At 49.9% G+C, this 16,804-nt stretch overlaps 2 protein-coding genes across 12 annotated transcripts in view; one reads left to right on the forward strand and one right to left on the reverse strand.

Annotated features, from left to right (window-relative positions):
• The window catches only part of TMEM8B (transmembrane protein 8B), a 39,216-nt gene that overhangs the window by 21,520 nt on the left and 892 nt on the right, over positions 1–16,804 (reverse strand). For 4 of the 11 annotated variants that reach the window (XM_077965757.1, XM_077965752.1, XM_077965756.1 and 1 more), the window contains exons 1-2: positions 3,713–3,876; positions 3,149–3,227 (exon numbers count right to left, since the gene is read on the reverse strand). Coding sequence is in view for 3 of the 11 variants with exons in the window: in XM_015117467.3 (XP_014972953.2) it covers positions 3,149–3,656 (508 nt within the window). In the remaining 8 variants the exon portion in view is untranslated. Of the gene's footprint in view, positions 1–3,148; positions 3,877–12,304; positions 12,413–12,455; positions 12,494–16,804 lie in introns of those variants that run through there. The other 7 variants (XM_077965754.1, XM_077965753.1, XM_015117467.3 and 4 more) reach the window with 5 other exon arrangements.
• FAM221B (family with sequence similarity 221 member B) lies at positions 4,502–16,380 on the forward strand. Its single transcript, XM_028835079.2, has 7 exons — positions 4,502–4,639; positions 6,979–7,576; positions 7,767–7,910; positions 12,911–13,021; positions 13,526–13,723; positions 13,912–14,031; positions 14,415–16,380. Exons 2-7 carry the CDS (start codon positions 6,979–6,981, stop codon positions 14,450–14,452), a joined length of 1,209 nt encoding a protein of 402 aa, XP_028690912.2. The 5' UTR covers positions 4,502–4,639; the 3' UTR covers positions 14,453–16,380.

Below are 16,804 nucleotides of genomic sequence, written 5' to 3' on the forward strand. Positions count from 1 at the left end.
AGAAAGGGAAAGGGAGGCTGCTGAAGGAGGAACGCTGAACCAGAGCAACCCCAGGAGTCACCCCAGAGAGCTGCCCTACATAGGTGGGGGCCATTGGAGGTCATGGTTACACTCAAGGACTAGTCTGTCCAGTTCAGACCACATGATCAGTTTCAACTGTCAAGAAGGAAAGCCTGCCACCTTGCAAGCTGAGCACTGCCCAGGAACCCAGAGAGGCTACCAGTGCAGCATTCAGAGAGTGACAGAGATGCATCCGAGAGGGATAAAGGTTACGGAACCCACTGATGGGGGAGACAGGTTTCCTAGGAACCCTAGCTGTGCTAAGTAGGAGGCAGAAGGCTAAGAGGTGAACAGCCTGGATACTATTGTTAGAAGAAATCAGAACTCTAGCACGCCTTCTGATGGGGTTAGGGAGGGGCTGTTCCTCCTCAAAGCTGGTACCAGGGATGGGTCATCTGATCAACCATTGCTACTGTTAGGAGAAATGTTGGTCAGTCTCTCAGTGCAGACCCTCAGAGGGCTAGTGGTGAAAAGTTTAACGACCTCTGGGAAACATGGACAGACAAGCACAAAGATGCTTGTAATTCAAAGGACCACGGTATGGCCTGGAGAACTGGGGAACTAGCTAAGCCATCCCCACGTGGCCAGGGGCTACAGAGGTCACAGAATAGGCCTGTGAGATAAAGGAGTGAGCAGCAGCTGGGAATGCTAGGAGGAACTTGGAAGAAGTTCTGAGGGCAGATGCTTGAAAAGGGTCCACAGCCCCATTCACTCCAAACTTTGGTTTGTGGTTTGAACAGGGCCTTTCAGAGCTGTGTCCAGAGGAAGCATGAGTAAGGCCCTTACCGAGTTCGGATGAACTTATTCCGGGTTCCCCAATATTTCTATGATGAAGCTAGGGTGATTCCGACCATCACCCACACCACACACGCACACCCCACACAACACATAGGCTGAGGCTAGCCCTGCTAGTAACAGCACTAGGTAGAATAAAAGCCCATTGTTTTTTGACTAGCAAGGCATGTGTGGGTCCTCAACTAAGCCCAAGGAAAAGATCCAAGGATCAGGAATGGGACCACTAGACCTAAGAGATAACTTCCATTCCTGAAATGAAACCGAAGCAACCAATAAGCACTATGCAGTCCTGTGCCATGATGATCCTATGACCCTGCCAGCCTCTTCTCAGACAAAACCCATCGCGACCATTAGGTCACAGAGCACCCTGCACTTAGGTCCAAAATTGCCAAGGCATTCACTATTAACAGCACTAAAGGCAGCCCTGCCTCCCTTTGGGTGGACTGGTACTCCTTTCCAACTTCATTACAATTCTCCCCAAAGCACCTGAACCCGCTTCTGGGCAACAGTATTTTTATCCACAACTTTCAGCTGTATATGCTCTGTGGCCATCAGTCACCCTGCTCTCCTCACCCGCCCAATGCTTGCTCAATGGCGCATGAAGCAGCCATGATGGCAGGGGATAGAAGCTAGGAACTTGGCTCAACAGCATAAACTCCCCGTTACCAAAACTGAAAACCTGACTGGCTACTGCCTCTGCCCAATGCCCAACTTGACAGCAGCAATAATCAACACTGAGTGCCTCCACGGCTCCTTCCTTCAAGGGGACTGGCTGGGGGTGGATGGATAACTTATATTCGTTCCGGGAGGCACCCAACACTGCCCTCACCCTTGGAACTGTTGAGAAAGGGTCTCCAGCCCCATTCACAACTTCAGTGATCTGCTCATATGACGAGCAGGCAGAGCTGAAGAGGAATGTACATGGGCCACAACATGTCCCCTCCCCTTCATACCGTAACACAGGCGCTCAGAAGATACACTGGCTCACATGCACCCCACACACATGCATGTGTCTACACTCACCAACACACAAGCATGTACACACGCTGCCAGCCTTCCCACAATCCCTCAGTTACACACATAGACACGTAAGTGACCAGACATCTCTGCAGGGGCTGTGACCTTTCATGTGCATTCATCTCCTTAAGTTTGTACACTGAACCAGGCCCCCAGAGCTCACTCATACCCACTCTCCACCCCTAGCTGCTCTGTTGGCTGTTATTTCCTAAGACTCCATCAGGCACATCTCCATCCTAGAGTGACACACACCAGAGGTGGCTATGGACTTGGGCCATGAAGACTAGAGTCATTTCATGATGTAGCCATCTTCATGGCACATCCCCTAGACCAAGACACCCCCTCCTCCTCCCACATTCCACCCATTAAAATATTGGACCTCTCTCCTGTCCAAGTCACTTCCCCACTGGAGGGTGGCCCTTGACTGACGCCCAGCAAATAAGGAACAGTTTGTGGATAAAGCCCCCTTGTGGGCAGACTGGGGAGAAGGGAGGTTACGCTTTGAGCCTTTCTCCACTTGGGTCTGTTTTTCTATTAAGTATACATTGCAGTGGAGAGAAAAAAAAAAAAAAAACCCACTAGTATGAGATAGGAATTAGGAAACCTTTTTTCTAGCCCCAGCACGCAGCCTATCACAAGCTACCTGAACTTGGACAAACTGCTCCCTCCCTGAGCCTCAGTTTCCCCATCTGTAAAATGGCCTCCGAGTTTCAGCCCTGCTCTAAAAGTATCAGGAATTATTCCTAGGCAAATCAATCTTCTTTGGAACAAGAATCATTACAAGAAGAAAACTCATTATAATGGCAATTAATCCATATTCATCTGTTTGCTACGTATTATCTTTAAAACTCTTCTTCATGCTGTTTGAATGCATTCCCAATATCTCAAAGGTTTAGGCTATATATTCCCAGACTGCACTAGGGGCTTCTGGTGTGGGACTGTCTCTCCCCCATCAAACTTTGTGAGCAGGGGCAAAGCCCACAAGATTTCCCTGGAAAAGCATGAGTCAAAGTGGGGTCAGGACAGACACCAGAAAATATCTTGGAGTCTCTGTCCTAGAAACTGTAAGCCACCTGCTGAGCCTCAAACCCAATTAATTACCACTCTTTTGACCCTGCCAATCCCTCTGTTCTGTAAGACTTCTCTCCTCTCTATTTCTCCCACTTGCTCCCCAGTGATCTAGTTCCCCAGGTCCCACCACTCCTGAATCTCTCCAGCCCACCCCTCCCTGCCGGAACCCCATTCCTGCCTCAATCTTCCCTGCTTCTGCACTCACCAGCCCCCGGGCCAAGGACAGAGAACAGCAACAGCAGCAATAGGGCTGGCGGCAGCTGAAACCCAGACTTGAGTCTAGGCTGGGAGAGGGGCAGAGTATAAGAGATGGGGGGGACTAGCGGGAGAGACTTGGGTAAACACAGAGATGAGGGCAAAAGCTGAGATAATGGGTTGGGCTGGGCTGGACACTGGGGCTTGAACAAGGGCAGGGAGTGGGATGGAAGGAGGGGCTGTGATGGGGACTGCAGCAAGGGACGGGGTTGAGCCAGGGCCTTAAGCAAACACTGGGAATGGGGTTGGGACAGGCCCTGGGCTGAGATTTGTGACAGGGGGTGGAACGAGGGCCGAGGCCGGGATGGGGGCCAGGCCAGGGGCAGGGACTGGAAGGGGGTCCTGGATGGAGACCCAGGCAGGGGTTGGGGCCGATTTGGGAAGCGGGGCGAGGGCGGGACTGGGGGCCAAGGCGGGGATCGGGATAGGACGAGGGGCCGGGACAAGGGCTGGGCCATGGCCCGGGGCGGGGGCGGGGCCGGACAGGCCAGCGCGGGGCGCTCGCAGAGCTGACCCGCGGCTCCGCTCCCCACCCCCGGGGGGTGACCTCCGGTGTCCTCACGGGCCCGGAGTGGGGGCCGGGGATCTGGGTGGGAGTTCAGGCCTGGGCGACTCCGGGCTGCGCTGAACCGGCGATAACCAGGCCCCGCGGCGGCGGCCTCGGCTTGACGTCAGCATGACGCCCCGCCCCCCCGGCCGGCTCAATTGGTCCCTGTCAGTAAAGCCCGCCCCCGCCCTACTCTATTGGTCTCCAACTTAGTCCTGCCGGGCTTCGAGGACACACAGACTCCGCCCCCGCCCCGCTACCCAAGACCCTGCCTTTCTCACCCAAGCACAGAGCCCGAGGTCCCCTCAGATCCTCACAGCCCCCAACGACCGGCCCACAGATGTCTCAAAGGAAACCTATCCTCACAATCCCAGACTCCCCCGGATATACGCACAGATCTCCGCAGATCCTACCCAGACACTCGCTCACAGAGATCCCGCAACACACACCCCACTTTTCAGAAGTAAACCCCCTGGGCTCGCCCCCTCGAGGCCCAATGCAAGCTCCTCAGGAGACCGCACCCACCGGGGAAGTGACTAGACCGCCGTTGCCACGGAGACTACTAGGCGTTCCAGTTGCCCTGGTGACCTGTGCCTACTCTCCTGGCCCGGGTTCCGGAGGCTTCAGTCAAGCCCCTCCCTCATTGGCCCTGGACCCCTTGTCCCTACCCACTTCCCCAGGTCATGCCAGAGCTCCTTTGCGAAGTTCTGCAGATAGCCAAGTCCCCTCCCCAGATAGCAGACTTTCAGGCAAGGCATTTCAACACGCAGGGCCTGCAGCTGGGGCACGTCCACAACCAAGAGCTTTCCCTCCCTGAGGATCAACACCTCCCCCTGTCATCCTAAGGCAAGGTCTTGACCTAAGGACTTGTAACAACCAAGCCAAAACCCAGAGGTAGGTAATTTCTCCAACAGCCCTCCCCCTCCTCCCCCTAAGACCTCTGTCTCTCTCCCACCCCTCAGTCCCTTCACATTCTGTACTTCTTGTTGTCGTTTGTTGTTGTTGTTGTTGTTGTTGTTGTTTGAGACAAAGTCTCGCTCTGTCCCCCAGGCTGGAATGCAGTGGTGTGATCTGGGCTCACTGCAACCTCCACCTCCCAGGTTCAAGTGATTTGCTTGCTTCAGCCTCCCCAGTAGCTGGGACTACAGGCACGGGCCACCATGCCCGGCTAATTTTTGTATTTTTCGTAGAGACGGGGTTTCACCATGTTGGCCAGGCTGGTCTCGAACTCCTGACCTCAAGTGATCCACCCGCCTTGGCCTCCCAAAGTTCTGGGATTACTGGCATGAGCCACCATGCCTGGCCCACATTCTGTACTTTTCATCCTTACTCTCCTCCTCCACCCAATTTCCTCCTCCCCTTCTCTTTCCCCTTCCTCACCTTCCATCCTCTGGTTCTCCACCCTTAGGCCCCTTTACTCTCTAGCTGACTCTGGTCATCTTCCTCCCCATGATCCTACCTCTGCCCCTAATTCCCTTCCCAAACGTCCACTTCAAAAAGGCTCTGATTAGTTTAAGGAGTGATATATCTAGTCTCTCTGGAACATGGGGGGAAATTAGGGAGCATGGAAATTTAAGGCAGGAATCCTCAGGCTGTGTTGAAAATGATGACAGGCCTTGAATGCCAGGGCCAAGAAATTTGGACTTAATCCTTTAGACTGAGTCATGGAATGTTTTTAAGCCACAAAGTGCCAGTGTTGGGTTTGCACTTTAGAAAGATCCTGACTGGGTCAGGAAGGAGGACTACATCCTTACAGGATAAATTAGGTATATCCCCCTCCCCACAGTATCCTAGGCTCACCCCAGCACAACATCAATTTATTTGTATTGCCATTGTTGGTTATTCGGTCTTTCTCTCAGACTCAGCTCAATCTAGAGCTTAGCACAGTGGCTCAGTAAAAGCATCAGATTAGGCTCTTTGTAAAAGTATAAGTTACATAAATCCATGAAAGAATGGGTGAATGGATTAAAATGCTGTGGATGGAAGTAGAGGGGCAAAGTTGTCACACAAAGGCTGAAGATGATGAGAACTTGAATAAAATTGGAAGGGAGAGGAGAGAATGCATTTGGGGAATATTTAGAAGATAGGAAATACAGTTATTGGTGCCTGTTTGAAGATGGAGTCTAAGGGAAAAGGAGAAGACTAGGATAATTCCCAAAGTTCAGTTTTGATGCCTATGGAAACACTCAGTTAGAAATGCCCAGCAGGGGCCAAGCATGGTGGCTCACTCCTGTAATCTCAGCACTTTGGGAGGCCAAGCAGGGCAGATCACCTGAGGTCAGGAGTTCAAGACCAGCCTGACCAACATGGTGAAACCCCGTCTCTACTAAAAATACAAACTTTAGCCGGGCATGGTGGCACATGCTTGTAATTCCAGTTACTCGTGAGGCTGAGGCAGGAGAATCACTTGAACCCAGGAGGAGGAGGTTGCAGTGAACTGAGATTGCGCCACTGCTCTCCAGTCTGGGCAACAGAGCGAGACTCCATCACAAAAGAAAAGAGAAGGGAAGGGAAGGGGGAAGAGAGAGGGGGAGGGCAGGGGAGGGGACAGGAGGGGACGGGAGGGGAGGGAAGGGAAGGGAAGGGAAGGCCAGCAGACAGGTGGATATGAGTGTGAAGTACAGAGGTTGAAAGAGGTCTGAGCTAGAAATTTGAATTTAGGAGTCATTGGTACACAACTGGAAGTAGTTGAAGCTTTGAACATGAATGACATCATTAAGGGAGGAAGATGTGTGTGGTGCTTAGACAAAACCAGGCTGCATGCAGAGTCTTGCCTTATGCGACATAGCATTCCCCTGCACTCTCAGGAGCCAACCCCAACTTTGGCTTGGTATTGCCAGTCTCTAAAACTCCATGGTCTGACCTCCAGGGTTTTACGAAATGCCAAGGACCCTGCTCTTGGACTGGCCAAGTGGCGGTGTTCAGACTCCCTCCTGGGACATGGTTCTCTGCTACCATCTACTGATGAGATTCTAACTACTTCAGTCTTTCAATCTTTAAATTCCACCTCCCTAACAAGCCACAGCAGCATGCCATATGAGGTCTGGACACATGGGTGAACCTCCTGGCATCACACTCTAAGACCCAGAGTTCATGTTGTTTCCCTCTGATATCTCAGGTGCACTGAGAATCTTATCCAAATTCCATAATGCACTGCGAACCCTGGGCTGTGCCCTGACTTACAGGCCCTCTATTTCCAAACTAATGAAGCCTGTACCCTGTTCTACCACTAGATGGAAGCAGATGAGATCACAGAAGAGCCTCATACCACCATGGATGCAGAGGAGCACCCCCTTTCAAAGGACCCCTCTGCTGAGGACTTACAGGAGAACCGTATCTCTGAAAGCTTCTTGGAGCCTTCCACCTCTGAGACCCCCTTAGAGCCCCATACCTCTGAATCCCCTTTGGTGCCATCCCCTTCCCAGATCCCCGTAGAGGCCTATTCCCCTGAAATCCATCAGGAGCCTTCCATCTCTGAGACTCCTTCAGGGACCCCTACCTATGAGGCTTCATTGGATAGTCCCATCTCAGTGGTACCAGAGAAACACCTTACTCTTCCTCCCCAATCACGAAACTATGTCTCTCTGTCTTCCTCTGATACTTTGAAGGAAGACCTCTCCTCTGAGTTTTCTTCCAATGAGGTCCCATGGACAAGGAGGTCTACCCATTTCTCTGAATCTGAGAGCCTTCCAGAACACTCTCCTTCAGGCCCTTCAGCCCAGGTCCAAATGGACGCATCTGAAAAGCAGGAGGAAGAAGCAGGAGAGGTTGAAAAGGGAGTAGATGCCAGTGACAGCACTGATCACACAGCCCAACCTGGACACCAACTAGGCAAGAAGAAGAAGAAGAAAGGAGTTAGCTGTAATTGCACCTGTCCTCTCCCCTGTCCTGTTCTCACTACTGTTCACTGTTCTTGACTTGCCCCAGGAGGAGGAGACTGGGTTATTCTTGGACACGGCCCCTTCTCTTAGTTTTAGGGCCTTCTCACTTCCCCCTGGTTACTCATCCCCTCCCATCCTAGGTTACACAGCCCGCCCAGTGGTCCCTGCTAAGCAGACAGAGCTGGTGGAAGTGGCTAAGGCAATGCATAGAGAGGAGTTTGGTGCTCAGGTGAACAATCTTTTCCAGTGGGAGAAGGATGCAGCCCTGAATGCCATCCAGACAGGTGAGCCCATGTGGCCTTACAGAGGCCTGTGACAGGCCCATGGGCATCCTCTAATCCAAAAGATCTGGGAACCTGAACATTCAGCAGATAGCTGCCCCTTTTGGAAATGGCAGTACCACCTGTGTGGAAAAGAAGCAGGCAAGTGGGCCAAGGAATACAAGGGTGGATGCAGACAAAAAGTGGGGAGATTCATATAAAGCCCAGGTAGAAACAGGTAGCTGAACTAAAATTATTAAAAACAGAAGGGTCATGGGCCCACCCCAGATATAGGGCCTAGAGAGCCTACAGACCCTAAAGCAGAGATGGCCCAGGACCCTGGACAGTCCCCAGGAGACTTGCTGTTCTGACATGACAAAGACCTTAGTCCCTTTGGTGGAACTCCATTAAAAGGCTGACACCCCTGCATGCCAGGCCCATGCTGGATGCCCAAAAGCTTTGAGTTCTGTTACCAAAGGGGAGAGCTGTGTCCTCTGGCCCTGCTGATTCCAAGCCTCAGCCTACGATTAGTCCTCCTGAAAGTCCTGTTAGTGGCATGCTGCGTACAGATGAACTTGTAAAAACATGCCATCCTGTGCATGAGCATGTCTACCTGTGTTATGGAAATTCGTATCTATAGGGATTACCTTCAGTAAGAGGGCCCCCCTGACCTGCTATAAGGATTCAGGTCTTTCTAGACTGAATTCAATAGATGTTATGACATTTATTTCGGTCCTTCATACTTCCTTTCCCTTTATGATGGGAACAGAGCTCTGATGACAGGCCTAAAATATAAAGACAACCAAGTAATTCTAAATGCTTATCCCTCCTCCGTGAAATTTACTTTCCCCTTTCCCATGCAGGAACCCTCCACCTCCCTGCCCTTGCCCCCCCACCCCCACCCCGCCCTGCCACCGAGCCAAGAAAGTCATAGTGATCTCATTTGTTTCCCAGTCTCAATTCAGGCATTGAAATGGCTTTGTTTGCTATATTAACATATTCGGTTACTCTTATTTTCTTGCAAATTCTGGCTGGCAAGGTTGCTTACATCTGTAATCCCAAAACTTTGGGAGGCTGAGCCAGGAGGCTCACTTAATTGCCCAGGAGTTAAAGACCAGCCAGGATAAGATAGTGAGACCCCATCTCTACAAAAATAAAATAAAATAATCCAGGCATAATGGTGCACACCTGTAGCCCCAGCTACTTAGTAGGCTGAGGTGGGCGGATTACTTGAGCCCAGGAGGTCAAGGCTGCAGTGAGCCGTGATTGTGCCAGTATATTCCAGCCTGGGTGACAGAATGTCTCAAAAAAAAAAAAAAATGCAGGATGTGTTCAGTTCTCTCATTCCCCTTCTTAGAACCTCCTGTCTACTCCCCACTCCTCAAGGCCACTGTATTTCTTTTTCTTCTTCAAATTGAACTTCTTCATCTTCCTGTTAAACAGGAAGTTTTATAAAGAAATTCGTGTCATTCAACCCTGAACAATTATATTTGAGGTCCCCTCCTAATAGTGGGGATGTTGAGTCCTGGGTAGTCCATAACAGTATATGTGATGTGTACAGAAATATCAAGTGTAACCTTTGTTTTTATTCATTCAACAAACATTTATTGAGCACCAACTATGTGCCAGGCATTGAGCTAGCTATGGAAGTGGTAATGCTGGTGGGGGTTCAAAGCCAAAATACTTGGCACTCTAATGAGAGATACCAATAAGTATAAGGACAATTATAATTCACTCTAATAATTGCTATAATCAAGGTTATCCTAGACTGCTGCGTGAGCAGGAAAAAAGGGGCATCTTATCTGGAGTGCTTGAGGAATAATAAGCCTTGGAAGGAATGACTTCTCAGCTGATATCTGTAAGATGAGTAAGAAGAGGTGGCCAAGTAAAGAGTGCTGTAAGATGAGACATGATAGGGTAAGGCACAGCAGGAATCTACAGCAATGCACTATGCCTGATGCATAGAGTGGTGGGGGAGAAGAGCCAGCTCTGCTCTAGAAGGGCAGAATTCTGTAGGCATTTCTGTGCCAAGCTAAAAGCTAGAATTATATCCTGAGGGCAACTGAGAGTCACTAGAAGGTTTTAAGTAGGACAATAACATGAGCGAATTTCTGTTTCTGAAAGATCACTCTGGCAATAGGCTAGACCGGAGAAAGACAAGACTGGAGTTGTGAGGCTAAGAGAGGAGGTATGGAAAGGCAAGTGAATACATTGTGAGGCACTGGTCATAACCAGGTAAGAAGTAGATGGGCTTAGGAAGTAGACAGGTTCAAGAAATGCTAACAGGCTGAGCATGGTGGCTTGTACCTGTAATCCCAGCACTTTGGGAAGCCAAGGTGGGTGGATCATCTGAGGCCAGGAGTTTGAGACCAGCCTGGACAACATGGTGAAACCCTGTCTCTACTAAAAATACAAAAAATTAGCCAGGCATGGTGGTGGGCACCTGTAATGCCAGCTACTTGGGAGGCTGAGGCAGGAGAATTGCTTGAACCCGGGAGGTGGAGGTTGCAGTGAGCCGAGGTTGTACCACTGCACTCCAGCCTGGGCAACAGAGCAAGACTCTGTCAAAAAAGAAAGAAAAGAGAAAAGAAAAGAAAAGCTAACAAAGTGAAACTGACCATTGGAACACTGGATGTATAGGATAAGAGAGAGGGAAATGCCTGGAATGCCACCTAAGTTTTGGCATAAGTAAGTGGTAGGATGATGGTGCCATTAACTGACTGCCTGGAAAAGGGTAGATGCTTGGTAGGCATGTGTTGGATGAACAGAGGACAAAGGATGAAAGCCAGGTTTGGAGGGAATAATTGGGCATAAGACATTTGAAGCGCTTATGAAACATGCTGGCCCAAGAATCTAGTAGACAGCTGGCCATACGGGTCTGAAGCTCGGGAGAAAGGGCTAGGCTGGAGACACTGTTCCTGTAAAGACAGCTGTGTGTTTTATGGAGCCATACTATGCATAAAGAGATGTCATCATGCAAATGTGATTATGTGATTGTGGAACTGGACTGTGTTAGACAGAATCAAAACGGCATCCCAAACAATGTCTCCTCCTCCGCCAGGCCTTGTCCACCCACAACAGGAAGGGAGTTTGGAATCAAGACAGAGAGTAGAGGGTCCCACTGGAATCCACAGCCACCTTCCAATTGTCCCACTTTAAGAGCACTAACACTTGTAACAGAATCTGAAGTATAGTCACCAGTCTCCCTGTTCAAACTCCAGTCTTCTTCATCTGAATGCTGGGCACTGATTCCTACACTAGTGCTTGGACTTGACTCCCCCTCCCCGGGTACTCCGAGCAGGCCTTGATCTATGGGCCTCACCTCCTGTTTTTTTAATGTATCCTGCTACTCCAGACAGAATTCAGAACTCCTCTAGTGGAATCCTGGCTCCCGCCCACCCGCATTGTGACTGCCTATACCCTGCTCTCTCAACAAAGCCTCCCTGGTGTAAGGGGGCAGTGGCACTACAGGCAATCAGCATCGAGACAGAAGCAGCAAAGCCAAAAGCCACATCTAGACAGGCTTTAGATCCTGACAGACTATGGGTAAGACAAGAAAACTTAATCTGAGGCACGGAATTGTGAATTGTGGCCCTGACCAGAGTCAAAGACCAGACGATGCCACTCTTCTTATTCGTGTTACGGAGCCTCAGGGTTATGCCTGAATACTGGCTCTCTCTTCCTCTTGAAGGAATGAGCTCATTTGTTTAATCAGGCAATCTACATTCTCTCAGCAACCATTTTGTGCCAGGCCCTGTACTAGGATTAGAGATATGGGTGAAAAGACAGCTCCCTTGGAGAACTCATGGATTAATAGGAATAGAAGGGAATGGTCTATTACAATGCACTGTACTGCGATGGGAGTAGCACAAGGAGCTACGGATGGCAAGAGGAGGAGCCCAGACAGACAGGGGAAGTCAGGGACACCTTTTTAGTGGAGGTGACATTTCAGTTGAGCCTTTAATTGGGACTAAGAATCCTACACCTGGAGGTCCACTCCATGGGGCCTCATACAGGATTCTTGGCTAGAAGTTGGGGTACTCTCAGCTCTCATGGAGAATGAGAAAATCTGAATGGTGAGGAGCACCACCCTCACCTCAAGACTGGTCACGAAGTCAGGGATTCAGACCTCACTGCTGAACACCAGCTCTCAAGGGTTGTGACCTCTTACTGGTGCCTACTCTCAGGGACACTTCTTAGCCTCACTTTCCTTTCCACGCCTCCTTGCTTAGCCTCACAACGTATAATTTTTGGTCTTCACCGCTCATGACTGCTACCTACCCCTTTCTCCTGACCCTTGAAGAACCTTTGGCAGCCCTTCTTAGGTACATAGAGGGCACTGGGACAATAGCACCAGGAACACAGAGGGAGGTATTAAGGTACCAACCTGGAGACTTGAGAGGAAACCCTCCACCTACCTTCCAGCACCAGGGCTATCCAACCTCCTCCTCCTCTTCGGGACCTAGGAGCCAATCCCATTGTCCATACATCTGGCCAATCATCTTCCCTTTCCCTCACCTTAGACACTTCAAGAAAACAAAGCAAAGTTCAATCCCATTGTCTGTACACTTGGCCAATCATCTTCCCTTTCCCTCACCTTAGACACTTCAAGAAAACAAAGCAAAGTTGGGCTTTAGTGGGATCAGGAGAGGAGATGAGAATCCCTGTGGTCACAGAGAACTCAGTGAGATTCATGTTCAGCCTCAAACAAAATTTCATCTATAATCTTCCTGCTCAGAAACCAAAGACTCTCTTGAGTCATCTCTGGCAGGCTGACAGAGATGGAGTGGATCCTGGGTAGAAAGAGAACTGAAGACACTTGTGGGGTAATGAGAAAATCCCAAGGAAAAAGAAAATCTAAGGGGTAGAGGTGAGGACTTTCAGGTGGAGATAAAGATACCTGGGGGTGGGAGAGGTAAGTTCCCCCCACCCCCTCACCCCCATCAAGGGATAGGTAAGAACACTTTGGGGGAGCTTAGAATTTTTTTACTTCTCACTTTTCCTTATTAATCCTGCATACCTAGGTCTCTACATTGGCTGGCGCTGCCCCCATTACCTATGGGACTGTTTCCGGATTGGGGATGAGTCCAGATGCTTTTGTGGACACTTGTTGAGAGAGCACCGGATCATCTCAGGTAGGGGAGAACTGACCAGCCCCTCTTGAGTGTGGAGGAATAACTGTACTCTGTCATGTCTTGGGAAGTATGAGAGAGAGCATGTGGCTGGGCGCAGTGGCTCACCCCTGTAATCCCAGCACTTTGGGAGGCGGAAGCAGGCAAATCACAAGGTCAGGAGATCAAGACCATCCTGGCTAATATGATGAAACCCCATCTCTACTAAAAAAAATAATAATAATACAAAAAATTAGCTGGGCATGGTGGCACGTGCCTGTAATCACAGCTACTCAGGAGGCTGAGGCAGGAGAGTCACTTGAAGCCAGGAGGTGGAAGTTGCAGTGAACTGAGATCATGCCACTGCACTCCAGCCTGGGTGACAGAGCAAAACTCTGTCTCAAAAAAAAAAAAAAAAAGCATGTTTGAGTGCATGGGGGTGGCGGGGATGGAGGATGGGGTTGGCACAAGAAGGCAAGGTCCTATCAGATACTGGTCTAACCCTACCATCCATCCCCAATCCCACAGACATATCCGTGCCCTGCAAGGTGAGCCAGTGCCGCTGCCTCATGTTCTGCTTTATCCCGTCACGCCCAGAGGAGGTGGGTGAGTTCTGGCTCAAGAGACGGGCCACCTTTGACCCCAAGGCCTGGAGGGCCCAATGTCGCTGCAAACACAGCCACGAAGAACATGCAGCCACTGGGCCCCATCCCTGCAGGCATCATGGTAACTTCTAGGGCAAAGAGGCATATTGGGAACAGGGTAGGTGGGGATAGGATGCAGTCTGGGGATAATGATGGGGAGCGAGTATGAGAGCCTTGGGCATGCGGTCACTGAGGAAGAGATGAGAATGTGATCAGCTCCTGGGGATACCACCATTTCCTAAACTCTTCTTGGTTGCAATTTTGCCCCAGGCTGTTGCTGCGGCTGTTTTGAGTCTAATTTCCTCTGTGCGGCCTGTGACCGGCGCTGGGAGGAACACGGGACTTTCTTTGAGACCCAGAGGACCCGGCGACGAGGAGGGAGACCTCACGGTGAGGCAGAAACCTGGGACAGGGGGCCATTCCGGGGTCTGTAGTCAGAAGGCCAGGCAGGAAGGCACTCCCATCCTCGACCATCCCCTCCAGGACTAGCGCGCTCCCTCAGCCCACCTCCCCACCCCCCACCTACCTGCATCCCACATCTGCACTGGTTTTCACCCCCAGGAGCAGACTATGTACCTTTTGCAGAGATGTCTGTGCTCCGAGAAGCCATCCTCAGCAACTCTGACTTCGAGGCCCTGCCGATACAGGGGCCCTCTGGCCTTCCCAGCTCCCACCCTAGTTCCCCGGGACTCCCTGCCTCACACAACCTCCAGCCTGGCCTCCCTTCTGACCCCCATACCTGACCCTTTCACCTCTGCTCTTCCCTCCTCCAGGGACAGACACTGTCAGCAACTGGCACAGGCCTTTGTGAGTCTGGCCCAGATCAGCAATAAAAGAGGAGTCACTGGAACCTGACTTGGCTCCATATGGGGCAGGTAGATCCCAGCCCAGGGAGAGACTGCCTAATAACTTAGAGTTGACACCTATTAGGCACAGGAGAAAGCCTGGATCTGGCCATCTGCCTCCATCACACCCACATTTAAGCTGCCTGCTTGAAGGAAAGTGGCTTCAAGGAAGCCAAAAGGGAGGAAGTTTCAAGAAGGATAGAGTGGGAAGTGATGTTAGATGCAGTTGGGGCACCAATAAGATAAAGACTGAAAAGTATCCATTGGGTTTTGCAGTTAGAAGATCTCTGGGAGCTTCAGAGAGTGCAGTTTCACACTGGTGCAGTGGAGGCAGGAGTCAAACAGCAGTGAGTTTCAAGGAGTCTCTTAAAGAAGCTTAAGTCAGACAATATCCAGAGGGAGTTGTGGAGTCAAGGAAGCACTTTCATAGACAGGAAAAGGGAAAGAGGCCAGTAGACTAAAGGACCTTGAAGGACCCAGAAGAGAGAGAAGAGATGCCTGGTGAGACAAGATCCCAGAGATGGAGGAAAGGGATGAGGTCAAAGCAGAGGTAAAGGGATTTGCTCTGGACAGGAGAAACACTACTTCCTATGACCAAGAGGAAGGAAGAGGATGGAGCCTTCCCAGAGTTTCAGGGAACAAGAACCTGTGGAAGTTCCCCTCTGATGGCTTCTATATGCCCTGTGAAGTAGGAGATAAGGCCAATGGCTGGGGGTCCAGGGGGAGAGGGATAAGAGTAGGGAGTAGGAGACAAGAGAAGAAAGGGGAAGGTTTGGGAAGGCTAATGTAGGGAACTGGAGAAAAACCTGATCAGTGGGTAGTTTAGGATTTGGGCACAGTTGGAAGTGAGAACCTAGTTAGAGGAGCAGAGAAGCCAAATATTTAATGGGTTGATGATGTGAGGATATCAGGGAGGATGATCAGGAAAACTAAGCAAAAGAAGGCGTGAGGATGTGAAGGGAGCATACGGTACCAACAGGGAAAGAAAGTGATGCCAGGAGGCAAATGTCAGATTGAAAAAGGGAGCAGTCAAAGGAAGAGAAGTCTCTAATGAGGTACAGTAGCAGATATAGGGGCAGGGGTTGAAGTACAGGAGACAGTGTTCAGAGGCTGCAGAGCATAACATCTTTCAGACGAGGGCAACTGTAGGTGATAAGTGCTTGGAGTAGAGAAGACTGTGGGCCAGGGATCAAAATCAGTGAATGTGGGAAGTGACTAGGAAGTCCATAGATTCTTATGGGAGTAGGAGATTCTAACACTAATAGGCTCTGTGACCCCACGCAAGTCACTGTCCCTCTTTAGGCTGAGTTTCTGAACCTGTAAAATAGGAATAACCTCTGTGTTGCCTGCTTTCTATGAGAACCAAAGAAATAACTAATTTCAAAGTGCTTTGTATCCACCTATCCTCCAGACTGGCTTCCTTCCTCTTCCTAGATCCCAGATCCACTTATCTCTTGCCCTTCTCCAGGACAATTCTAGGGTCTCCCAGTGTCCCAGAGGCACCACAGAGAACTGCAACCTCTGGGGCCCAGAAAAGAGGCCATTCTACATTTCCTCACAATTAGGGGGGCCATCTGTTCCTCCAAAGGAAGGAATGTAATCTGGACTGCTAGGATCCCTGGGGAAAATCACAGAATCAAATGTCTGCCCTTTGGAGGAGAAAGGACTTTCTAACAATAATACAGCTATACAAAAGAGATTGTACTATCTCTAGAAGAGAGTTCGCCGACAGTAGTTAAAAGCGCCATGATAACCATTCACCTAAAACTAATTCAACTAATAGTCAACAATAGAGTTAGGATTACTCTATTAATACTCTATGATAAACTCATTGAAGGAAATAACAAGCAGCTAATACAAACTATATTTACATAGACTGTACAAATATGAAAAATTGATTACACATGGGTTAGTATCATATGCAATACATAGTATTACATATTGTGAAAAAATGACAGGAAACACCAGATGTTATTCATTCAACAACTACTGAGCACCTATATGTATCAGGCCATGTGTTAAAAAAAAAAAAAAAAAGAAAAAAAGAAAAACCAAAGAAACACAGTGGTAACTTATTCTATGTGATGTCATACTAAAACTTACTTAGTGTCTGAGAACATTAGTATTTTGTGACCCCCACGTTTCTTATGTCAAAAATATATATTCCAGCAGTGCAAACCTGACTCATTGAAAACGCCAGGCACCGGCCGGGTGCGGTGGCTCACACCTGTAATCCCAGCACTTTGGGAGGCCGAGGCGGGAGGATCACGAGGTCAGGAGATGGAGACCATCCTGGCTAACATGGTGAAACCTCGTCT

This window comes from Macaca mulatta, chromosome 15, assembly GCF_049350105.2.
Source record: "Macaca mulatta isolate MMU2019108-1 chromosome 15, T2T-MMU8v2.0, whole genome shotgun sequence".
Classification (NCBI taxonomy): Eukaryota; Metazoa; Chordata; class Mammalia; order Primates; family Cercopithecidae; genus Macaca; species Macaca mulatta.

Excerpts from the sequence above, each read along its gene's own strand:
- FAM221B (XM_028835079.2), top strand. The coding sequence starts at position 6,979 with ATGGAAGCAGATGAGATCACAGAAGAGCCTCATACCACCATGGATGCA. Across the intron at positions 7,911-12,910 it reads CCTGAATGCCATCCAGACAG|GTCTCTACATTGGCTGGCGC; the intron begins GTGAGCCCATGT and ends CTGCATACCTAG. Across the intron at positions 13,022-13,525 it reads AGAGCACCGGATCATCTCAG|ACATATCCGTGCCCTGCAAG; the intron begins GTAGGGGAGAAC and ends CCAATCCCACAG.